This window comes from Lissotriton vulgaris, chromosome 7 (assembly GCF_964263255.1).
Source record: "Lissotriton vulgaris chromosome 7, aLisVul1.2, whole genome shotgun sequence".
NCBI classification, from domain to species: Eukaryota; Metazoa; Chordata; class Amphibia; order Caudata; family Salamandridae; genus Lissotriton; species Lissotriton vulgaris.
In genome coordinates this window covers 290,391,106-290,417,606 of record NC_141695.1, presented here as the reverse complement: position 1 = coordinate 290,417,606, position 26,501 = coordinate 290,391,106, and the positions used below count along the sequence as shown (strand labels likewise).

The 26,501-nt window shown below is 44.1% G+C and overlaps 1 protein-coding gene across 2 annotated transcripts in view; it reads right to left on the bottom strand.

Annotated features, from left to right (window-relative positions):
* The window catches only part of LOC147701407 (myelin-associated glycoprotein-like), a 252,844-nt gene that overhangs the window by 58,103 nt on the left and 168,240 nt on the right, over positions 1 to 26,501 (bottom strand). For both annotated transcript variants that reach the window (XM_086930086.1, XM_086930087.1), the window contains exon 7: positions 8,704 to 8,991. In XM_086930086.1, coding sequence (XP_086786212.1) covers positions 8,704 to 8,991 — 288 coding nt within the window. The remainder of the gene's footprint in view (positions 1 to 8,703; positions 8,992 to 26,501) is intronic.

Here is a 26,501-nt window from a genome sequence, read left to right as displayed (position 1 = left end):
CAGCCTTGACCCTGTGCCTCATGGGAACAGTCCAGCCTGAATTGCCAAGCCATGTCTTCCCTGGTCCGGATTCAAGCATCCTAGGACCGGTTTCTGGCTATCAGCCGTCTTCAGCCAGGATAGCTTGACTCCAGTGGTGTGGAGAGCACGGGACCCATGTCTGAGCATACCCGCCCCACTCGAGGTGACAAATGCTAAAACAACAGTTGATGGACGGAATGCAGAACAATGTCATACATTCACCCCAGTGCAGAGATCTGGGCCTAAATCCATCGTTTTTTTTTCTCTCACCACACCACCCCAGTTCAGACATGGCCATATGCAAATCAGCCTTGACCCTGTGCCTCATGGGAACAGTCCACCCTGAATTGCCAAGCCATGTCTTCCCTGGACCGGAATCAAGCATCCTAGTACCAGTTTCTGGCTATCAGCCGTCTTCAGCCAGGATAGCTTGACTCCAGTGGTGTGGAGAGCACGGGACGCACGTCTGAGCATACCCGTCCCACTCGGGGTGACAAATGCAAAAACAACAGTTGATGGACAGAAGGCAGAACAATGGCATACATTCACCCCAGTACAGAGATTTGGGCCTAAATCCATCGTTTTTTTGCTCACCACATCACCCCAGTTCAGACATGGCCATATGCAAATCAGCCTTGACCCTGTGCCTCATGGGAACAGTCCAGCCCGAACTGCCAAGCCATGTCTTCCCTGGACCGGAATCAAGCATCCTAGGACTGGTTTCTGACTATCAGCCGTATGCAGCCAGGATAGCTTGACTCCATTGGTGTGGAAAGCACAGGACTCACGTCTGAGCATACCCGTCCTACTCGGGGTGACAAATGCAAAAACAACAGTTGATGGACAGAATGCAGAACAATGTCTTACATTCACCCCAGTGCAGAGATCTGGGCCTAAATCCATCGTTTTTTTTCTCCCACACCACCCCAGTTCAGACATGGCCATATGCAAATCAGCCTTGACCCTGTGCCTCATGGGAACAGTCCAGCCTGAATTGCCAAGCCATGTCTTCCCTGGTCCGGATTCAAGCATCCTAGGACCGGTTTCTGGCTATCAGCCGTCTTCAGCCAGGATAGCTTGACTCCAGTGGTGTGGAGAGCACGGGACCCATGTCTGAGCATACCCGCCCCACTCGGGGTGACAAATGCTAAAACAACAGTTGATGGATGGAATGCAGAACAATGTCATACATTCACCCCAGTGCAGAGATCTGGGCCTAAATCCATCGTTTTTTTTCTCTCACCACACCACCCCAGTTCAGACATGGCCATATGCAAATCAGCCTTGACCCTGTGCCTCATGGGAACAGTCCACCCTGAATTGCCAAGCCATGTCTTCCCTGGACCGGAATCAAGCATCCTAGTACCAGTTTCTGGCTATCAGCCGTCTTCAGCCAGGATAGCTTGACTCCAGTGGTGTGGAGAGCACGGGACGCACGTCTGAGCATACCCGTCCCACTCGGGGTGACAAATGCAAAAACAACAGTTGATGGACAGAATGCAGAACAATGGCATACATTCACCCCAGTACAGAGATTTGGGCCTAAATCCATCGTTTTTTTGCTCACCACATCACCCCAGTTCAGACATGGCCATATGCAAATCAGCCTTGACCCTGTGCCTCATGGGAACAGTCCATCCCGAACTGCCAAGCCATGTCTTCCCTGGACCGGAATCAAGCATCCTAGGACTGGTTTCTGGCTATCAGTCGTATGCAGCCAGGATGGCTTGACTCCATTGGTGTGGAAAGCACAGGACTCACGTCTGAGCATACCCGTCCTACTCGGGGTGACAAATGCAAAAACAACAGTTGATGGACAGAATGCAGAACAATGTCATACATTCACCCCAGTGCAGAGATCTGGGCCTAAATCCATCTTTTTTTTCTCCCACACCACCCCAGTTCAGACATGGCCATATGCAAATCAGCCTTGACCCTGTGCCTCATGGGAACAGTCCAGCCTGAATTGCCAAGCCATATCTTCCCTGGTCCGGAATCAAGCATCCTAGGACTGGTTTCTGGCTATCACTAGTCTTCAGCCAGGATAGCTTGACTCCAGTGGTGTGGAGAGCATGGGACTCATGTCTGAGCATACCCATCCCACTCGGGGGGACAAATGCTAAAACAACAGTTGATGGACAGAATGCAGAAACATGTCATACATTCACCCCAGTACAGCGATCTGGGCCTAAATCTATCGTTTATTTGCACTCCACACCACCCCAGTTCAGACATGGCCATATGCAAATCAGCCTTGACCCTGTGCCTCATGGGAACAGTCCAGCAGCACCAGTCTTTCATGCACTCTGCAAGCCACCGACACGATGTTGCTTAAATAGATGTCTTGGTGAACGTCACAATAGGAACCACTCAAGGAGACCAGACAACCCCACACAACTAGCGCCACTCCTGGCTTCATTCCCACTGGCAGTCAGCTTCTTCTACGTGTTCTTCACACTACGCTTCTGCTCCTGGACAGTCTCGGCTTCTGCAGAGCCAGACACTCTCCTTCCTTGGCAGCAGACAGGCTTCTAAGCACTAGAAAGACTCTCAACTTCTCCAGAAAGAAATGCAGGCTTCAGAAGATGTCCCCTCACCTCTGGAGATAAACCATCCCCGGTCACTTAGCAGTCCTTGGAGTACTGTTCAGAACCATCTCTTCCTAAGTCAGGAAGAACATTGAATTGCAAATTGTCATTTTTCTAACAGAGGATGTGGATATTTCCAAAGTCATTTTCTGTCTGTTTCTCTGACATTACCTTTGTGCAAGGTGATGGCTCTCACAGCAGGTAGCAATTCTGCTGACTCCAGGAACAAGTGTCCAAAACAAGGTTACAATGCAGTGTGACATCTATGCACCAGGCTGTAATCAGCCTTCTTGAAGCAGTAATCAGGGTTAGACAAAAGTGCAGTGCCTGCTAGAAAGCATATTCATCCTGATTAACAAAAACGGCTGTCCTTCTTCTCACCCTTCCTATCTACCAAATGGTAGAACTAATTAGCAGCCCTTTGCCAACAAGGACTTAATTGAATTTCTAAGAGTTGCCTTGTCTCTATCTTTCCTCATGTCAGTGTCTGAGTCTCCACCCTCCAGCCACAGTAATGCAGTCAATACAATTCCATGGCATGGGGAAACTGTATCCACACCACATCTTGTGTCGAAGGGGATGTCTAAAATGGATCTTACAGGTCCCTGCACATAGACCCTCGCCCCACACAGAGTTCTACAATCACACGTGTTACACACCCACTGCACATACATGAACTCTACACACACAAGGAATGCCAGTGCAAGGGTCTGGGGCCACACTAACAGAGCTTTACATGAGTCAGTAGACCGCACTATGTTCTGACACAGAAAAAAGGTCTGGTCATAACTGGTCATAACTAGTCCTAACTAATGGTTCACAAAACTTGGTACGTTGCCACCATTGCTTTATGTGACTATTCCGGGGCATGGACAGAAGTCCTATGCCAGCTCTGTGGACACACTTGATGCACCTCTCCAGTTCATAGGACAAGCTCTGCACCTCGCATTACTATGGACAGGCCAAGGCCTCTGGGCCCACACTAGATCAGAGTGGTGATAGGACCACTCAGAATTCTGGACACCAGTATCACATGCTGTCGAGCACTCAGGACAGGGGAACACATTGATTTACTATGCAGAATACCATGCCATCTCAACAGTAGGTCAATATTTTTTACCTCAACTTAGTGACATACACAACAATATATGAATCCAGAAATATTTGCAGATTCCTCCTACAGAATGAACACAGAGGCAAGACATATTCAAGTACCAGGATTACTGGTTCCATAAGCACATCAATATACCATGTATAATATCTTGCACTTTGTTACAGTGACAGAAAGAAAACACAACTTTAGCTATAAATACTTCCCATCATAATATTTTTGAAGTCAATATTATGGCTACAATATTTTTGTAGAATAAGATTTAAAACTTGCTATTCTGGTATTGTAAAATAAATGGTTCTAGCCAGGATAAATTCAGTTCCTCTTCTTAAGAAATAGACAATGCCTTGACTTGTGTTGAATTAAATTAAGCACCATGTTTGTAGGTGGTTTACGAACACGCACCATTCTGCTTTTAGCTCTTCTGTTTGAATAAGATCATCTAGAATAATAAACATACATAAAAGCTAATACACAACTAGCTGAGTGCTATATTTATATGTAAGTATATAGTTTTTTTCACACTGTAATGAATCATTGGCAGTTATTATCCACTGGTTAAGTAGCTTCCTAGAGTTTTTCATGTCCTGTAAATGAAAAGACCAAAGTCGCTGATCTTCTAACTTTGTGTGGCCTTTTAGATGCAAACTGCTGTATTTCTTAATGTCACCGCTACAAAAAAGTCTAGTTGTCTATTGGTCTAGGCCTGTTGTTTCTCAAACACAGAGTGGGCTTTGTGTCAGCCCCTTGATCATGATTAGATTTATTTTTTTCTATCTTATGTGTTTGGCTACCCCCGTGCATTTCTCGTACATATGGTTTTTATTGGTTGACTTGTATCCTTCCACTACTGTTGTCACTTGCATTCAGGGAACAAATGTTTTCAATTATTTTAAGTGATCCACGGGAGTGCTTCTGTATTCCTGTTCTCGTTTCTTCCAGTGTGCTTCTTTCTCTTTCATCTGGCCCCATGGCTCTCCAATTTTCTTTAAAATTCCCACCCAATCCCACTCCTCTGTTGCTCTCCTTCCCCGCTAGGTGCCTACATCCCTTGTCCCAGCCCGCTTATTTTTCTTTTCTTTTTTTTATTTTGTATCACTCGCAGCACCCTCAGCAGATATTTATGTTAAAATAGTAGGCCTCTTTGAATAGACTTGTAATACTTTAATACATCCAATTCAAGGATGAATGTAGCTGATACATACATATTCACAGTGGCAATGTGCCCAAAGAAAGCACTGCCAAGGCCAACAGGGTGTTCTTCCAAGACCTATTGGCTTTGCCAATGCTTGTTTATGTTGAAGGGACTTAAAGTTTCAGTGGTTCCCCATCTTTGGATGCACACTTACAGCTTTGTGATCCATTTCTAAATATCGCATATCATAATTTTTGTGTCTTGTGGTTCTTTTTTTGACCAGTCTGAACGCATAGACATGGAATTTGGCGACAAGTGCACACTATATAAAATAGCGCTAGGTTATGCTTTTGTTTACTGGGCATCCGTTATTATATCTCCTCTTTTAATGTCTTCTGTGGCTTTCACATTTGAAGAGTCATTGGTTCCTGTTAGTTGTTGTTGCATCACAGTAATACAAATCTTGAGTTCGTTATGAGTTTCCTGGTTTATCTGTAGAGGCGATTATTAGCTGGGATTCATTCAGGCATCAGTCAAGCACTGGGCAGATTTGGCCATTTCAGGCATACTGGTTCACAAGAATAATCAGATAATAATCAGTTTTCCGGCATATGTATATATGCCTGTGGCTTATTCTGTATTTATTTCTTCTATTTTTCCTAAGCACTCTTTCAGTGGTCTTAAATTTCTGAGAAAGCAAGACAACCGCCTCTATGGTTTCATTCTTCTTTAATTTTGTAAAGCGTTCTGCTGTGGAATCAAAATCCTCAAGGAATCTGGAATTAAATTCAGAAAGTCCCAGGAATGACAAGGGTTGTTTTTGTTGACTTGCAGGGCACCATTAGCAATGGCTCAAATCAAACCTGGGCGTGTATTGGTTCCTTCCGATGAAATCACATGTACAGGGTAGTCTAACTGCTTATATCAAAATCCACCCTTCTATTTATTTCATAGTCACCCCGAAAAGATCCTCTTGTACATGGAAGGAATGTGGTTTATTTATTTATTCAAGTCATCTGTAAGCAATGAGGGAGCTGCCGGCCACCATTCCAACCGTCCTCCTACCACCCCATCCCCCCCACCCAGCCCCTCCAAATGCTTCACAACATTCCCTTCAAGAACGTTGAGCAACATTCCCTTCAAGAGACAATGCAAAACACCCCTTTCGCTTCAAGTATAATTCTGTTGTGTTCATTAAACCTATCTTTTTCATTTATCGGAATGTTAACCTATATAGCCAACACACTTACAACCTACCATACATAAAACATAATGGGGTAGATGTATCAAGAAATCATTTTGCACTTCTCTAATAGCGATTGTTAAGGAATCGCTATTAGAGAAGTGCAAAATGGTATGTATGTAGAAATTCGCTATATTTTAGCGATTCCTTAATATTCCTTAATTGCGATTAGCAAATTGCTAATCGCAATTAAGGAATCATTTTCCCATTAATTTCTATGGGCCAGGAGGCCCATAGGAATGAATGTGCAGTAATTCTCAAATTGCGAATTCGCAATTTGCTAATCGCAATTTGAGAATTATTTCAAGGGTGCAGGGGTGTCTTATGGACACCCTGCTGCACCCCTGAAACTTACATGTGTGTGCATATGGCACACATACATGCCCTATGGGCATGTATGTGTGCCACATGCCACCTTCAAAATAGTGATATTTTGTTGTTTTAAAGGATTTCGCAAATTAACACGAACCTCAAGTTCGTGTTAATTTGCGAGTCCTTAACCTCAATTCGCAAAAAAAAAAAGCTTCATACATGGCATTTAAGGAATCGCACATTTGCGATTCCTTAAATGCTGATGCAAAATAAGGAATCGCAATTTTTTGCGATTCCTTATTTTGCTAATTACACATACATCTCAAAAGATGCAAAATTTCAGTTTACGATTCGTTAAGGCCGAAATTCGCAGAATTTCGGCCTTAATGAATCGCAAACTGCTTGATACATCTAGGCCAATAACTTGAAAAACAGAGGAGCAGAAGACAACCTGAATACTGTTCTACAAAACCAAAAAAGCAGCAATCGCTGCAACAAAGGTGGTATAGTGATGTGAATCTGGAACTGGCTGGATCTATTTGTAAGCCAATATAAATCCAGCTTTTAAACCAATTAGCATTTCAAATTTTCAATTAAAGTGTTGTCAACCACGGCAAAGGATGACAGTCATTAGATTTATTTGCTGAGGTTGCAATGATCTATGCAAAATCTCAAATCATCATTTCAATGTAGAAAATTACTCAAAGCATTGTTTCTATTTGCTTTCATGCATTTTATAGAGTATTTAAGAAAAATAAGTCTTCCCTAAGCATAAAAGGAACCATACTTAGATTGGCTTAAAACTCCCTCTTTTTATTTGGAATCCTTCTTTACTCATATTCACCTAAAATAGACATGACTTGCGTCTTTGCTATTGGCTTTAAAATCATTTTGAATAAACCTTGATAATGTCAGTTCAAAATATTAACGTTGCTTTTTGCAACGCATATCTCCATGAATGACACATCCCCTGAACGATAAATCTATGATGAAATATTCGAGAATACCCATTCTTTCTCCACCATATAAACATCCAGATATCGGTTTAAGTCTTTAAACTTGCCTACAATGAACATAAATCAAAATCACATCCATTGCATCCATATTACAGCATAGGAATGAACACACAGAACAGTCGTTGCCCCTCACAACTAAAACCAATCCCTGCATTGATGTTTATTTAACAATATCCTGACATTCTTCTTTTACAACACTGACATTTTTGAAGTGTGTCTATTCTGGCACACAATAGGTGTGACACCAAGCGAGTTCCGTTAACTTTTTCCTTAAAAAATGTAGTACTGTACTTTAATTAGGAGGACAATTGTGCTTGCTTAACATTATGTGGGTAACTGTAGAGCAACACAACAGAAACAAGACCTCAAAGACATCTTGAAAGAACATCAGTGTGAAATTCCCAATCTAAAATGGCCTCTACTGCTGACATCAGGCTTATGCAGCTGTGAATGAAAGGCTTCTTAACAGAAACAAGCTAAATATGAGTCCTGCTGCTCACGTCCCAAGTCATGATGACCAAACAATACAGAATACATAAGGCACGACTAAAGGTAGGACAGAGCCAGTCTGCTCTGCTCCACCCCCATCACAAATGCCGTAGTGTTCCAGCATTTTTCTGTGTGTGGGAACACCGGACTAGTAGTGGATACAGGCACAAGTGGAGCCCAGCCTCACTCGATCTCCCCCTATGGTACTGAGGAGCAGGAAACGCATCCCCGTCAGCCTACAGAGACCCCTGATGCCCAACCCTCACCCCTTATTCCACACATAATGCAGCACAGCATGCAGGTTTTGGCCAATCCGAGTGAGTGAAAACACTAAAGCATGGGCAAGGATTACAATCTTGAGAAAGAATACATAGCTGTTGTAGTCCAACTGGTGTATTCAAGGCCATCGCCCCAGTGGGCTGCAGGGACAGTTGCTACCCCCGGGTCAGCCCGTATGCGTCATGCAGGAACATCAACCTTCCAAAGTTCTCCAATTCTTCTCTCACTCACACCAGCAGGGAATATGTTCCAGATGTTTGCATTCACCCAAACAAGTAAACCCTCCCTGTAAGTGTGCCATCTGAATCATATCTGCAATCAGGACTGGTTTGCAGTGGAAGCATTAGCGCATTATCAGCTTTATAACTTCGATAGTGGTCAGACCAACAAACCTGACCTGACCTGTACCCTTAATGTAACAAAACCTAAACATATCAAAAAGGTTTTTAGCAAAATATTAGGCATTGTGTATAATTCTGCTATACATTTGGATTTGTAAAATAACTCACTAGTGTCTTTGAAGGGCAGCTCATGAACCTTGGTGCCGTACACGTTCGAGGCCGAGCAGAGGACCAGGATGTCTTCGCTGGGCTCCCCGCGAATGGTCAGGATGCTGCTGACCGTGTAGCCGTTCTTCTGGGAGTACACAAACTCACGGTTGGACTCGTTGATGCTAATACTTTTTTCAGGAAGCTCAAAGACAATAACAGGCTCTGGGTTGGACTTCACTTCACACATGCACTGCAGAGTGTCCCGGACCGACGTGCATTTAGACTCTGGGATAACTATGGGAGCAACTGGGGAGAAAAGCAACATCATAAACGTAAAACCCTGTTTAGTATCTGGACGAATTCCAACACATTTTGACATTTGCTCACTCGGCCTTTGACTTCTTGACTGCACGGTCTATTACAAATGCACCGTGAAAGGATGATATTTACCTGCAAATCCAAAACAATCAAGAGAATCTGCATGTTTATTATCCACAATTTTAGGACAGATGCGAATCAAAAGTAGATGGTGTCAGTCATGATTATATTATGAAACTTCCAATGCTGCTCTTTGTAAGTCCTACACCATAGTCGGTATGCTACTTATGCATTTGAGTATGCTAGTTACTCTTCCACTTCAAATGCATGGGCAATCCTTTGAAGAATAAAGAATAAATTGTCGTATTCAGCTGTACAATTGCAGATATACAAAAAGCTGCCGAGGGAAACAATTGATGAAATAATAATTCAAAGCACGAACAAACAAGAAAATTGATTTTTCAGTTTATTTCCTCATGGTGATTTTAAAATTCTAAAATCTAAAAAGTGTCTCTGATGATTTTATCTTACGTTTTGTACAAACCATACGTCCTATTTACAAAAAAACAAAAATAAAAATGTATAATTATAGAAAGAATCTCATGGGGATTCATATTCTCCAGTGGGTTATGATTTGTTTGGCATGTTTTATGCACAAACACTGCTGTGGCTGATCTTTACGATTCTTTCCAACTGGAATCATCGTCTCATGAAGGTAAACTTGCACTTTCGTTCACGTTTACGATTGTTTGATATTCACAAAGGGATTTATGAGTAGTATCTTTCCAAGTGCGGAGTCCAAGATTTCCACATCCGGCAACCTTGCCCTACCCAGTGCTAACGCCATATCCTTCTTGAATGTTATGTTATGTTATGTTCATGCCCTGCATAAATTGGCAATGATGGCAGGAGTTAGGCTTCGTGATTGCATGAAAAAGCTCTGCTTGGATTTAGTGAGCAGTGGTTTGGATGGATTTTGAAGTGCAGCTTGGATGCTGCCAAAACAATGGCACTAGTAATGGCCACAACAGGCACACTTTGCATGCATGCTTTGTAGTGCTCAACCGGCTTCTCTGGAGATGTCCAGGCAGCATTAACCTCATCGCTGCTGTTGATATTTTCCCCCTGTGCTGGGCCCTAATAATAATGGGTGTGATCGTGACGGAACCATTCCGTCATCAGCACAGCTCAACCGTGTCCGATGACGGAATGGTTCCGTCACCAGCATCAAAGGGGTTAATGAACATTCCATTCAATGATGAGGGCTCTTCAGTAGGTAAGCAGACTCCTTCCTGGAAAGTTTCAAGAACAACCATGCAGTGGCTTGTTATTTGGGCCTTCCATTCCCAGCCAAACATTCACCTCTGGGGCTTCTCCCCAAGCACCCGTCATGACAACTACAATTTTACCAGCCAGTCTAGTCCCCAGAGCAGTTCTACCAGTCCTTTCAAAGAGAGGCCGAACTAAATGTTCCAACAGCACCAACAGCGGCTCCAGTCTCCCTAATCTTCAGATGGCTATCCTGCCTAAAATCGGCTTTGACTTCTACTCTCTCTACCACCACAGCCACTAAGGAGGATAGGCTTCCACTTGGTCTCCCAAATGGGGAGACGATTGAGACAGATCACTGCGCAAGAGTTACAACTTTCCCTTTCTGACCCCCACCCAAAAAGCTCACCTTCTGCAAAGTGCTTTCTTGCCTTGTTGAGTCAAGGGGCCATAGAGGTGGCGACCTTGAAGTGGAGCGATGCAAAACTCTATTCTTTTTACAGCTTGATCCTCAAGGAGGTCAAGGCTCCTATACATCTTCATTCTGCAAGGCAAGTCCAAAATGCTGTCTCTAAAGCAGGTACTCCTGGTTCTCAAAACATGGCTTCCGTGAATCTCCAGAACACCTATTTCCGTTCACCAATTATTCCTGCCCACATGCATTCACAATAGGTCCCAGAACTACACTTCCATGGTAATAACTTTTTTTTTCTTCATAATGAGCCTATTGCTTGTTTTCACCAGACTGATGGCTATGGTAGCTGCCTCATTCTAGAGACAATTCTGTATTTTCATACTTGGACAACAGGCTGGAGAAGATGGGTTCCCGATCTCTATTCAGAGATTCAGGAATGGGAATTTCATCACCAAATTAAGAACATGATCTTCTGCAGATTGGGATTTCTCTGCATGGACCTAAAAGCTGGGATCCTTAATAGGAGGTGTTGTGCAGGGGCAACTAGAAACTTTTTACTTACCACCAGAAATAGAGGATGATATCCTGGCTGCCCGAAATACAGCTACCAAGTGTGTCTATGTGGGCCACTGGTCCTAATTTGTTTGTCACACATCTGAGGGTTTAAACCACTCTGAGTCTCGCCTTTTTGATATTCTGCCCTTAAGGCGCACCCTTGTTCAGCAGGGCTTAGTAGTCGCCACTGTGAAAATGTTGTTTTGCTGCTTGCTGCTTGCTGCTCTGTTCCCCTTCATGTACCTTCCCCATTAACCCTTTTTGTTTTGGTCACTTTAAGTGTTATGATTTCTGAAAGGACTATTATTCTTGTGCCCTCTCACACCTTTTATTGTTCCACAGTTGGATTTAAATTTAGTGTTAACCCACTTCTGGCTTCACTATTGGAACTGATGAATAGTTACTCGGTTTGCCTGCTTATTCTGAATGCTAGGCTGTTTGCTAGGACTTCCTATGCTAAGTGGCACTACTCAATCCCATTTTCCAGGAGGAAGGGGAATTGCTTTGGGACTAATTCATAAGGTGAGAAATATGCTGGAAGAAATGTTCATCATAAGAATAAGTTACCTTTGGTAGCAATATTTATTGGATTTCCAGGGGTGCTTCTTTTTTAAGGACCCTCTCTAACAATGATAACAGTGGGTCAGATTCATAACATAAAGGTTAGTTCATTGTATGAGCATCAAAAACGACACTGATCAAGGCCAAAATCTTACAGGATTCTGCCACCCTGCCACAAAGTGTCGCTTATGAGGGCCTTTTGGAAACCAGCCATTATATTAGTATAGGACATTATACACATCTTCACTGAACAAACTTAGTTTTGCTTCCCCTTGCAGGCCAGGTTTCATTCCCACCGTGGTCCTTGTAGTTCCCTCTGTCTCAGACCCTTCCTAGCTCATACCCTGGTGGTGATGATTTCTTCTCTGTCTTGATTCCTGGATCCCATGGCCTTTCTGACCCCTTTATATCTGCATTCTGAACCTTTCTATCTCTTGTCTCTGACCCACACTCCATTCCTGGCTTTCCTACTTCCTGTCTTGTGTCTCCTGGTTTTCCTGGTATTCTATGTTTTTCAACCCCTGTTCAGCCTTCCCTTCATTGGTGGTTCCATGATTCTTTGCACCTGTTTTATTCCTTGCACTTGGCTCTCTCCCTGCACCTGTGCTCTTCTCCTCAGCCTCTGGCTATTTCTTCCAGGGGAGACCAGAGTGCAGTGGCACGCAAAGGACGTGGTTGTTGAGTCTCCTAGTGCTCTGTTGCGTCCCTGCTGCTGTGTGTCCTGATTTGTCGTTTGAGTCACTTATTATCTGTTGTGTTCCTGCCTCTCCGGATCTGTGTTAATCATTGTTCTTAGTATTTTCTGCACTCTTTTCAATCTCCTTGCCTTGTGCTCAGTTTGTTCCAGTTTTGAGTCCAGTTCTTGTTCCTGTGTTCTCCTTCCCTTATGTTTTGCGTATTCCAGTACAGAAGCAGATCTTGATTCCAGTCCTACTTTCCCTGAACCCTGTTTCTGTTTTGGTGTTCCTTGTTCTGCTCCCTGTTGTCCTGTCTTGTGTTTATATTGTAATCTTGATTGTCATTGCAGCCAAGGATGTCAGTTAGACTCCAAGGATTGTGCCTTTGGCACAGAGAACCACCCAGCACTTTTTTACCAAAGGAGCTGCAGGGTGTCTCCCCGAAATCTGTGAGATTATTGTGTTCCTTGCTCTCTTGTAAAATCGAATTTGAAATTGAATTTGAATGGGGATTTGTAAAGCGCGTAGCTACCCTAGGGCGTCCCAGTGCTGAATTGACCTGTAGTTCCAGAGGGGGAGTAGAAGAAGTGAAAGATTATGGGAAGAGCCAAGTTTTTAGTTGCCTATGAAAGGCCAAAAGATTGCGTTCTCTCCGCATGGCAAGTGGGAGAGCGTTCAAGAGTTTTGGGGCGTTGTAGGAGAACAAGCGCCTCCCGGATCGGGACTTTTTTATTCTGGGAACGCGGGCCAGGGAGAGGGAATCTGATCTAAGTTGTTTGTTAGAGTGATGGGGTTTGACGAAGGATCTCAGAATCGGAGGGCCTCTGCCTTGCATTATTTTGTGTGAAATGCATATGGTCTTAAAGGTGATCCTTTCTTTAGCTGGAAGCCAATGCAGGCTTTTGAGTGCTGGTTTAGCAGAGCATCTCGATTTGGTTCTGGTTAAGAGTCTGGCAGCAGCGTTCTGAGCGCATTGCAGTCTGTAAATAACTGAAGCTGGTGCCCCCAGGTACAGGACGTTGCCATAGTCCAGTCTGGAGTTCACCAACCCCTGCAACAGCAATTTCCTTGATTGGAAGGGGATCAGATGGAGGATTTTTTGCGCCATTCGAATGAGGCCAAAGCAAGTGCCCGTGGTTTTTCTGGCCTGAGTTTTGAAGTTGAGGTCTTGATCCAACCAGATGCCAAGACTTTTGACTTCGGGTTTGGGGGTAGGAGGTGTTCCCATGCATGGCGGCCAAGGAAGGGATGGAGGGAGTTTGCGAGGATTTCCCAGGAGAAGTATCTCGGATTTTTCTCCGTTTAGTTTTAATCGAGATTCACACATCCAGTGAAAGACGCTCTCGAGACACCTTGCCAGATTGTCTAGGCTTTTGCTCAGCTGGTTTATGGAGACCACCAGCTGGGTGTCATCGGCATACATGACTGTTTTTATGCTGAATGGAGAAATAATGTCCTCTAGGGGGGACATGTAGACGTTAAAAAGTGTGGGGCTCAGGGAGGAGCCCTGGGGGACCTCACACTGTAGTGGCAGGGCTTTGGACACGGCTGTGCCATCCGACACTTGGAAGGTTCTTCCTTCCAGAAAGGATTTGATCCAGGACAGGGCGGAGCCAGAGACTCCTATCAAACTTAGCCGGTGGATGAGGATGGCATGATCCACCGTGTCGAAGGCGGCACTCAGGTCGAGGAGGATCACTGCCACTGACCCTCCTGCGTCTATGATGGTTCCTGCCTCTTCGACCACGGCTAGCAGAGCGGTGTCAGTTCCCTGTCCAGGTCTAAACCCTGTCTGAGATTGGCGCAGGAGTTTGTTGGATTCTAGGAAATTGGAAAGTTGGTGGTTGACAATTCGTTCGGCCACTTTGCTGATAGCTGGGGGAAGAGAGATGGGTCTGAAGTTGGTTGGGTCCGTGGGATCCAGGTGGTTTTTTTTTAGAAGAGCCCTGACTGTGGCTTTCTTCCAGTTGGCTGGGACCGAGCCAAGTACAAAAGAGGCGTTAATGAGGTGGGTCAGAGGAGAGGCAACAGTGGCGGCGACCAGTTTTAATTTGCTCATGGGAGCTGGGTCTGATGGAGCACCACTTTTTACGGTTTGTAGAGTGGACAGAAATAGCTCTGTGGTATTTTGGGGAAAAGTTTGGAGGCGTGGAACCTCGGAGCAGAGGGGGGGGAAGGCGGGGATTTGAAAGGAATTGGGGGCTGGGAGTGAAGTAAGAATTTTATCAATTTTTGATGAAAAGAACTCAGCTAGTTGGTTGCATCTAATGCCCGATGAGTCGGGTGTGGGTAAAGGGTCTGGAATTTTGGTGAGTATGCTTACGATGCGATAAGTTTCTTTAGCAGAGTTGGCTGCCGCTAATATTTTTTCCTCGAAGAAGGTTGTCTGCGTGTTTTTTATACAGTTTTTATAGTGCTTGATGGCGGCCTTATACTCGTTTTTACTTTCCGTCGCCCAGTCCTTTCTCCAAAGGCGCTCAAGTTTTTTGCACTTCTTCCTGAGATTAAGTAATTCTTGGGTGAACCACAGGGATTTAGCTGTTCTCTTTTTATTGGGGAGGGGTTTGACTGGCAGGGTAATGTTGAGGGATTGGTTAATCCAATCGTGTAGTTGGACGTCTGCTCTGGAGGGGTCTAGGTCCAGTACTGGTAGGGTGGAGGTAAGTACTTGTGCCCAAGAGATTGTATCCAGATTATTCCACGGGCGGGAAGGTGCTTGGGGGAGGTCTCTCTGGTGCCTCAGCCGAGAATTGTAGCTTGAAGGGGACTAAGAAATGGTCTGACCAGGGAGGGGGGTATTCACGACTAATCTTGTGAGGTTGGTAAATGTGGGGTCCAGCAAGTGGCCCTTGTTGTGGGTGGGCTGGTTACTTTGTAGGTGGAGATTCAGGGAGGCTAGATCTGCTTTGAGATCGGCAGCTATTTTGTTAGAGAGGTCATCGAAGTGGAGATTCAGGTCTCCCAAGCTCGTGAATGCCGGGGATAGACAGGCGAGGGAGGAGATGGTGTCCATTAGAGAATCACAGAATCGTCGTTGCAGTCCTGGGGGACGAAAAACTAGTATCCCTGAGAGGGTTGTGGATGGGGGTCGATGGATAGAGAAATGTACGTTTTCACAGTCCAGGATGGGGCTATCCTTAAACTGGCAGGACAGGTAGTCTCCGTAGATAATCGCTATCCCACCTCCAATACCGGACGGTCTGTCCTGGTGCTTTATAAGGTAGCCAGGGGGGAGTGATTGGACGATGTCTGGCTCTGAGTCTGAGGTAATCCAGGTTTCTGTGATAAAAAGGGGCTCGATTTCCGAGTCCTGCAGGAGCATGTTGATTTCTGCCTGGTGCTTTGGGAGGGATCTGCAGTTAAGCAGGGCCATCCCGAGCCAGCGTGGTTTAGGGTGGGAAGTGTGGAGTCAACCTGTATGTACAGTTTGAACAGCGGGAATGTCCCTCCTCTAAGGAGATGGCACCGCGACAAGGTGCGGATGAGAGATCCCTTAGCCTGTGCAGGGTTTCCTGGGTATATCTCAATGGTAAAGGAGTAGGTGAAGCAGGAGCTCTGGGCTCGGGCTCTGGGCTCGATCGGGCGCAGACGGGCTTGCCTTAGGCGCGCCTTCGGCGCGCAGACGGCGCTCGTCCGCTGCGCTTCCGGCCGAGGCACATGATATATGCGGTTGACAAGGGGAGGAGCCGGATGGGTGTGGCCTAAAAAGGGGCGTGGCCTGAGTCCTCGCTGTGCTGGCGTTGGGAGGAGTGATCAGGTGAGGCTAAGCGGCAGCGCTAATATCCGCTACCCGTGCCGATGAGTGCTGGTCAAGTGTCCTGTAATGCTAGGCGGCGTGGTGAGTTAAAAAGAACACAAATTCAAGTGACAGTAATAGTTTTTCTAAAAGGATATGCTTCGCGGAGTTCGCACTCCCGGCTTCCGCCTCAGGAGCTAGGTCAGTTTCTGGTATTTGACGCTTGTAATCAGCGTTTTATACTCGTCGCAGTGGGCGTGGCCTAAAAAGGGGCGTGGCCTGAGTCCTTGCGGTGCTGGCGTCGGGAGGAGTGATCAGGTGAGGCTACGCGGTAGCGCTAATATCCGCTACCCGTGCCGATGAGTGCTGGTCAAGTGCCCTGTAATGCTATGCGGAGTGGTGAGTTAAAAAGAACACAAATTCAAGTGACAGTAATAGTTTTTTTAAAAAGGATATGCTTCGCGCAGTTCGCACTCCCGGCTTCCGCCTCAGGAGCTAGGTCAGTTTCTGGTATTTGACGCTTGTAATCAGCGTTTTATACTCGTCGCAGTGGGCGTGGCCTAAAAAGGGGTGTGGCCTGAGTCCTTGCGGTGCTGGCGTCGGGAGGAGTGATCAGGTGAGGCTACGTGGTAGCGCTAATATCCGCTACCCGTGCTGATGAGTGCTGGTCAAGTGCCCTGAAATGCCATGCGGCGTGGTGAGTTAAAAAGAACACAAATTCAAGTGACAGTAATAGTTTTTTTAAAAGGATATGCTTCGCGCAGTTCGCACTCCCGGCTTCCGCCTCAGGAGCTAGGTCACTTTCTGGTATTTGACGCTTGTAATCAGCATTTTATACTCGTCGCAGTGGGCGTGGCCTAAAAAGGGGTTTGGCCTGAGTCCTCGCGGTGCTGGCGTCGGGAGGAGTGATCAGGTGAGGCTACGCGGCAGCGCTAATATCCGCTACCCGTGCCGATGAGTGCTGGTCAAGTGCCCTGTAATGCTATGCGGCGTGGTGAGTTAAAAAGAACACAAATTCAAGTGACAGTAATAGTTTTTTTTAAAAGGATATGCTTCGCGCAGTTCGCACTCCCGGCTTCCGCCTCAGGAACTAGGTCAGTTTCTGGTATTTGACGCTTGTAATCAGCGTTTTATACTCGTCGCAGTGGGCGTGGCCTAAAAAGGGGCGTGGCCTGAGTCCTCGCGGTGCTGGCGTCGGGAGGAGTGATCAGGTGAGGCTACGTGGCAGCGCTAATATCCGCTACCCGTGCCGATGAGTGCTGGTCAAGTGCCCTGTAATGCTATGCGGCGTGGTGAGTTAAAAAGAACACAAATTCAAGTGACAGTAATAGTTTTTTTTAAAAGGATATGCTTCGCGCAGTTCGCACTCCCGGCTTCCGCCTCAGGAGCTTGGTCAGTTTCTGGTATTTGACGCTTGTAATCAGCGTTTTATACTCGTCACAGTGGGCGTGGTCTAAAAAGGGGCGTGGCCTGAGTCCTCGCGGTGCTGGCGTCGGCATCTGTGAGATTATTTTGTTCCTTGCTTTCTTGGAAGATCTTTTTACCTGGCAGAGAGATCACTATCCAAGGAGAATTTAAACTAATAATTTATGACAGTTTAGATATGTTTGCCTTGCACCCCTTTGTTGTAGTATTAGTCTCATCTTATAGTTTTCCCTTTTTAGACTTTTCAGTTTCCTTCACAACCTCTTCCTTCCTGGGTCAGTACTCAGCCTCTGTCCTTCCTTTAAAGTTCTCATGTAGTTATTTGTATATGTTTACACCTCTACAATAATTTACAGATGGTAGTGGTGGTCTTAATGGTAGCGCATCACTCTTTATATGTAATCAGAATTGAAATAAAGTATTGGTGCCCCTTGAGGTTAAGAACATACACCCCACTACCTCAGGTGGCAGCCCACCGGGGTTCAACTGAACCCAGTGTAAATGTCAAACATGAGAATAAACCTCAGCACTCTTATCAGTTCAAATATTAATTTGTGGATAGTTATCCTATTCCGAAACAGGTCAATTTAGACAATGAACAATGTTTAACTTGTTATTCAATTTAATACATATAAAAAACACACAGATTTGGCAATAAGTTTAGAAGCAAAAAATTACAGTAACCTCTTTTTTCTAACAGTGACAGTCCTACACAAAACCAAAGAATTTGAAAAGCCTATCTTAATTGGGTAAATTATGACCAGAATGATAGACCTTTACTTAACTAGTACATGGTTAATAGGCACAGTTTATACAACACAATTGTGTTTCCTTCCTCTTTTACAGAATCCTTACTCCGTGGTAGTACCCGGTCAATTCTGAATAAATGAGTTGGCAGAATTAAATGAGCTATCGCACTTTGTGAGTTTTATCTTTGAAATACGAACCTGTACTTTATGCTAGCTTATGGTTATACCTTCTTGTATATAACCCAGGAGGTAGACTATCCTCTCTCTGCCATGTCATGAGGCCTTGTCTTACTTTTTATGTGCTCAAATGACAAGTATTGGATCCACTGAAATTGTGTAGCGTTGTTTTAGTTCTAGACCAAACATACAAAGTAATTCAATAGTTATACACGCCATCTTGGTGCCTTTTCTATTAACTCTAAGAGAGGCAGAAGAGATAAAATAATCTCTTTTTTTAGTAGGATCTCTTATTAAATTACTTGCTTTTCTCTTCCTAACCTTGTTAGGATTTGATCACCCTTACTAGAAGACCTTGGACGTCTACGGAATACGAATGAGACTCATCCATTATTTATCTAAGGTATATACCTTCAACCTGCATATTATACACAGATTAACTACTATTTCTTATCACACTTACAAACTATTCAACTTATAAGTACTATTGTACTATTTTCTTAGTTTCTCTGATCACTACAAGAGTAATCTTTTGGGTCTGCTTTCTTCAATCACCTATAAAATCCTTGTTCCTTGTCACAACACTGCGGTTTGGAACTAAAGCTAACTATCTATCTCCTCTAATTTTTTCTTGTTTCCAACACCTTTTCTCCTTTCCTCTTTGCATACATTTTATATTTCTTTATGACATTATTTGCAGCCTTGAAAAAGTTACTTTGTAACGAAACACGTGTCAGCTGCCGATCGAACGCTCTACAGGAGATTCACTGCGCTATGCCCTCCATCTTTGGAATACAATGTTACTGTAATTTTTTGCTTCTGAACTTGCTCTGTGTGTTTTTTATATGTATTAAATTGAAGAGCAACATTGTTCATTGTCTAAATTGATCTGCGTAGGAATAGGATAACTATCCACAAATTAATATTTGAACTGATTTGAGTGCTGAGGTTTATTCTCATGTTTGATGTTTACACCTCTGCTGGAATGACGTTTCCTTCCAGAGAGCACACATTGCCCTGTTGTCAAATCTTGTTCCAAACTGATTCTCACCCCGTAAAACCAAATGTTGTCCCAGACTCACCTTGCTAGCTCCCTGACATTGGCAGACCTGAAATCACATTTATGCCTTCACAAGGAACTTACTTCTAGGAGATATCGTCAATTAAGTCAGATTTTCCATTGTACCAGTTGCAAAGTTAGTTGTGGAAACACGCGTCATCAGAGAGGAGTCAGGGGTTGGTCATAGGGACTGTAGTGACCTTCCACGAAGCTGTACACTAACAATGCTGAGCGTATTCAAATACCTTTCAAATGATTGTCCACAACCAATTTGCGCACACAAACGTAAGGCCAAAGATAACTGGTACACATGTACAATTTGGCTATGAAAAATCCCACACCCTCATATTTCATGGTGATGTATGAAAAATATTTTCTCATCTAGAAAAAAATATGTTGCTGATGGAGATAAAAAGAAAAAGATTGATATGCTAATGCACCTTCCCACGACGTTTGCTCTTCTGGTTTGCCCGCAGGAGTAAGTATAGAGCAAAAGGAGTTGCTGTGTGTATCTCTGAATCCATAATAAATCAAAACGTTCCTCAAATGGTAAGCTAAAACTTATGAGAGAGCGCAAACTGACCTAAATGTATACATACACCACACTTACACGTAGTAAGCAGAAGTCATGAAGAGAAATGCCATGAGTGCTGATAGTACCTACATCTATATTCTGAAATGTGTAGTTAATGTAGAGATTTAAGTAGAAGTGGAACTAATACAGAAATGTGTGAACCTATATGATTTTATTAGACATGATTATTCCTGAATCCATGTTGTGTAGCTGCTAAAATGTAAGATGGCATACGGAAACGTCGAACGTGGTAGGCCTTAGGGCCAGAGTTAGAGGGGAGGGGGAAGGTGGTTCATTTCACAACATGGATTGCACTAATGTTTTAGTAATAACGTTAATAGACCAAGATTTATAGATGTGTTTACTGAATAGCAGAATAAGAGTACTAACATGCTATTAATTAAAGAAAAAGTTGAATGCTATAATCATTATGAGAAATGTTGTAGGCCTGAAAAGTTTTAACAGTGATTTACTCATACTGGTCTGGTCTGGAAAATGTTGCAAACCCTTGTTGGAAGTCTATGAGAATTGGGATTTTGGCTGCAGATGCCTGTCTGCAAGAGAAAGGGGGGATCCAATTATAAATAATATGAATAGAGGTTTGTTCAAGAGACGGACCAGACATGGAGGAGGGTTCCGGAATGTTTTAAGGGGTATCAGCGGGCCGGAGAAGAGTCTGAGAAGCAAGGTCGACTCTAACCACGAAGCCTCATCATGGAAAAAGCCAGAAGCTACACCACGTGAGGGGCGTCTCACGAGGGGCGTCCCAAATGTTGTTGTATTTTTGTATTAGGGACAGCACCCCTGGGTGGAGTTAGAGCAGATGCCTGAGGACCCTCTAGAGAGCGGATGGGTAGGCAGAGAGGGGTCATGACTGGAGAACTATAGGTTTTCACCAAGAGACTGAGAGTGGGTGACTTTCCTTGGGGGTCATTCACTGCTGACACCTTTTGTAGGTTGAGACCTGGTTAAGTAGAGATACCATCTAGAGCAGGGTAGGGACAGCCTAACTTGCGTTTTTCCTCCAACTTAAATGACGGAGAGATCACAGTATGTGTCAATGCTGATAGCTTTATTATTTTTAGAACTTGTCCTTGTAGTTTCCGTTGCTCGTCTGAGGGCTTTCAGAGAGCACATGTATGTAGTTGGGCCCGTGTATCTTGTGAATCTCATTTTGAGATGCCTGTACCTGCAACTTATCTTGACCTTATAATAAACCTTTGAAAGCTAGAAGTTGTTTGTGATCTTTTGGAGCGGAGTCCTTTATTGGGTGAACTAACTTGGTAAGCGATGCACTTTCTTCCCTCAATGACAGGCAATAAAGGTTCAGTCGACCAGATCGGGGTTTTAGATCAATAGTGATAAGGTATCGATCAAAATCTCGCCCTTCCAGTTGGTAGCAGAGGATGGTTGCCTTCTTGAGGAAGGTGATCTAGGCCAGGTTAGATTACCCCAAGGCCCCTAGAGATCGATGATCGGAAGAACCGCCCGCCGAAGAAGGACCGGATGACGTGAGACAGAAAAGCAGCAGTATCGGTCGAGAGTGAGTATAAAGGGTCATGCGTGCTAGATTGCGGTGTTTTTGTGTTGTATCTATGTTGTAATGTCAAGTCAAAGTCAAGTCAAGTCAAGTCAAAAAGTGCTTTATTCGAGTTGTTACTCATAAAAGCATATTATACACAAGAATTTAAAAACAAATTAAATTTACAATCCAGCACAATGACGCAACTCTATAGATTACATATAAAAATTCATTCAGTCAAAAGAAGAATTAAAACATTTGATAAAAATACTTTCCAAGATGAGAAACGCTGGAGTCTAAAAGCAATTATACAAATGCAAAAAAACAATTATCAAGACAGAGAATAGTTGATTAACTAGCAGTCTCTATCTTGATACATGGTCCATGATAGATAAAAAGCAGTAATGTCAAATTCATGAGGGCTAATTTGTCACACAGAGAATAGTTATTTAACTAGCAGTCTCTGTCTAAATTATCGGGCAGAGAATAGTTATTTAACTAGCAGTCTCTGCCTGAGCATCCATGCCCAACCCAGTTATTTTGCTGTAGCTATCAGGATCCAAGAAACTTGAGTCGTACAAATAATTCGCATAGCTACTGAACTACTTGATGTCCCAAGGTTCCTGCACATAGGAGCTAACCATACTCGTCTTGGAATAGCATATGATCCGCATGAAAACAGAAAGTGACCCAGAGACTCATCCCCCAACCCACAAGCTGGGCAGGTGCTACTTCCACCTGAACCCCATTTAGCTGTCAATATTTTTATAGGAAGTGCACCAGCTCTCAGTTGGAATAGGAGCTTCCTGTCACCTGGTTTGGAGATGGTATCCCAATATGGTTCCAAGACTGGATACATTTTAGCTTCAAGAAAATGCGAAGACATGGACCCAGAGCTTGAAGCATTTAAAGTTTTAGTAACAATCCATTCCCAAAAAATATCTTTTAAGACACGCTTAGAGGGGAAAGATGTCCCAGCAGGGTCCTGCCATAAAGAACTCAACCCCAGCTCAAACAATATAGATTTCAATGATTTAAGCCAGCTTATCTTGTGAAAGCCATCAGCTTTGATCACATCCACAAAACCCGCGGCATAATGTGAGAGCTCAGGAGTGGTCCAGAGTCTGCGCCAATACAAGATCGGGCGTAATCTGGCCAAGTCCTTGATTTGTTTCCTTCCTAGATCATATCGGAGAGGCAACAACGGAGTACTTTTAGGTGTACCGGTAAGAGTTCTTAAGAATTTATTTTCAGAGGCTTGCAGAGAAGTAAGATTTTCAAAGCCCCACATTTCAGCGCCGTAAAGTGCAGACCCAATAGCCTTTGCTTCATATACCAATAAGGCTGGTTTAACAGGTTTGGTTAGCGATTTCCTGTGTTCAGAATTAATTGTGCCAGCTATTTGTTTGTGTCGCAAAATAGCAATATTTATATGCTGGCTCCACCTATGGTCATCAGTTATTTGGATACCTAGGTATGTGAATGATTTAACTAACTCTAAAGGCCCTCCACACATCATAATTTTGGACTTAAAGCTACGCTGCGGCTTGAAGCTCATTAGTTTAGTTTTCATAGTATTCACCTCCAGTCCATGTTCCCCACAAAAGTTCTCAAAAATTGTCAGAGCACGCTGTAGTCCACTAGGGGTTTTTGATAAAATTAGCGTGTCATCCGCAAACATTAGTATGGGGATTTTTAGTCCAGCAAGAGAAGGAGCATCAACATTCGCAGTTTCCAATCGAGAAACTACCCCGTTTATAAACAATGTAAATAGAGTAGGAGCCATTGAGCACCCTTGTCTGACCCCTTTTTCAACACGGAAATCAGGAGTGACCATCCCGTGACCGCCCCACTGAATTTTTGCATAGTTAGACTCGTGGAGGCGCAGTATCAGGGTTAGCAACTCATCCGAAACCCCCAAGCTATGCAAGACCTGCCACAGTTTTGCACGTGGGACCAGGTCGAATGCAGCCCGCAAGTCGACAAATGCCGCAAACAGGCTACACCCCCCCAGAACCACGGTTTTCCACTGCAATAATTGGAAGCGGAACACTTGATCGATCGTGCTTGTTGCCCTTCTAAAACCTGCTTGGAATGGAGATAGAATATTAAAATCCTCAGCCCAGTCGAGAAGCCTATTGACCACCACGCGACCCACGATTTTTTGCACAGTGTCAATAAGGCTAATAGGCCTATAGTTACAGGGCTGAGCTCGGTCCCCCTTCTTATACACGGGGATAATAACTGCACCCCTCCATGAATCAGGGACATCTGCTCCTTGGGCAATTGAGTTTATAAGCAAATGTATATATTTGCTCCAGCGTTCACTATCATTTAAGAATATATCAGCGGGTACTCCATCTTGTCCTGGAGCTCGCCCGCGCTTTACTGTACAGATTGCAGACATAATCTCTTTAAAAGTAAAATTGTCATCTTCAAAAAACTTCATAGCTATACTGTCATCAACTGAGACCCGGGTATTAAGAGTGTATTGCAAACTAAAGAATTCAACCCATGCCTCCTGTGAGACGTTATTACTTGGTGACTCTTCAGCTCTCTCAGAACCCCATTTTACAATATTCCAGAATACTCTGGAATCCTTCCTGTCACTGGCCATTTTCAGTTTGCACCAGTGTTGCTCGTCCCAATCCTTCTTAGCTTCAGCAATGCATACTTTATATTCTTTCCTGGCTAGAGAAACAGACGCACAGTCTCGCTTCTTGATTGCCCGGCCAAGGTCTAGTCTTGCCTTCCTACAATCAGAGTTATACCATCTAGCATCTTTTCTGGTAGTAACCCCCTTATGTTTATCAGGTCTTAGAAAATGCGCCTTGATCTTACCAAAGAGGGTATCGTGTATTTTGACCACTTCACCCAGATCCTTAGGAGAGGCATTAGCCAGTTCCATAGCTAGAATGGCTTGATCAGTTTCACTATTAATAATATCAATATCCTGCTGATTTCTCGCTACAGTGTCCCAACGTAGCCTACGCATATTGTTCTCGGGGACAATGGGCGGAGGGACGAATTCATTCATACAGCTAGAGTTTGATTCAGCAGGCCACCATTTGTGAGTCACACTTAGGGGGTTATGGTCACTCTCAGATCTTATGATGACTTCCATATCACAAAGGGCAGGCCACAAATGCAAACTGCAGATCACATAGTCAATTCGACTTTTGTGCCTCCCATTGTCGAATGTTGGTGAGCCAATTCTATCCCCAGCTGTTCTCCCGTTCATAGCTCTCAAGCCTTTTTCAAGACACAGTGCATTAATAGCTATAATGTCCTCTGTCCAACGGGAGACTGGTTTCAGTTGTAATTCAGGGATGCCCCAGAAGGAATCCTCATCAGCACCAGTGAAAGCATCACCCACAACCAATGGCTCAAACGTCCTATTAAGGTCTCCTGCTATAACAATGTTATTTTTAACGGAGTGCTCCTCGATGAGGTCGGCCAAGGTTAGTAATGTTTCAGACCGACCTTTGGAACTCCTAATATAAATATTGTAAATATCAAGTGACCCTGTACTGTCATTTGAAATCCTAATAAGCTGGATATCATTGTGTCCAGTAGCTATATTTTTAACTGAGAAATTTATTGCTTGTCGAATCCAGATAGTAAGCCCCCCCATAGGTCTACCTTTCGGACCCTTGACAGCTGACACATAAAAATTCAGATAGCTTAATACAAAGACAGGGTCGCAGGCCCAAGTTTCCTGGAATATACAAATATCAAATTGGGTAACAAAGCCAAGCCAGTCCCCACAATCGAGCTTGGATGTCAGACCAGCTATATTCCAGCAGAGTAGGTTAGCAACTCCAGACAAACGTCCCTGGCGTAATCCAGGAAAAGAATTTAGTACACAGGCCTCACCCTCTGGTTGGACAACCAAGTTATTCGACAAATCATTGGTAAGGCAATTAACATTCTGGGTAGATAAGCTATCCGAATTTTGATCCCCATTTGCTAGTGGTACTTGACTTAGATTTATAGAGAGTCAATCACAGGCATCAAGATTGGAAAGTGCTGAAAATCTATTCTCTAGATTTAGACTCCTCTCTGGTTGCTTCACTTCCCTCCGCCCTTTTGTTGGGACAACGTTCCACTTAGTTTTTAGCATTGTTTTATTAGAGACCCTCCCACTACACTGATAGAAAAAGTCTAAAGTGAGTGGAATGATTTCAGTCGATCTCCGCTGCGGAGGTAGAAGGTTGGGTAGAATATTGGCCAAAACCTCTGGGTCAGAAAAATGTAGGATGACGCAGTCACCCATAAACTTCTTTGTGCTATTACCTATCCACCTCACCCTTCTAGCCTTTACTATTTCGTCAGCCAATTGGTGCCTACCCCTAGGAGTTATTACCATGTTATTTGTTAGCCAAAAAAGTGCTTTAGACAATAGGGATGAGGTAGATTCTTCCTGACCAGACTGCAAAAGAGGGACATTGGCTAAAACCAAGACCAATGGAGAGGCCTCAACTATCAACTCTACCGAGCCATTTACAGATTCTGGGGCGGAGGATGCATCCGAGGGAACATCTTTATTCTCTGCACTATCTAAAATGGATATCAAGGGAGCCACCGGAGGAACTGGTAGTGAAGAAGCCCCGCCCCCCACCAAAGAAGAAGAGACCTTACTGGACTCAACCCTACTAGAAACAGCATCTGGTAGTTTGCCTACTTCAGATAAGGTTTGATTCAGCAAACCCCCAAGGCGATTCACTTCCTTAGTAAGTTTATCAATTCTACCTAACAGGGGATTAACAATGTCCTTT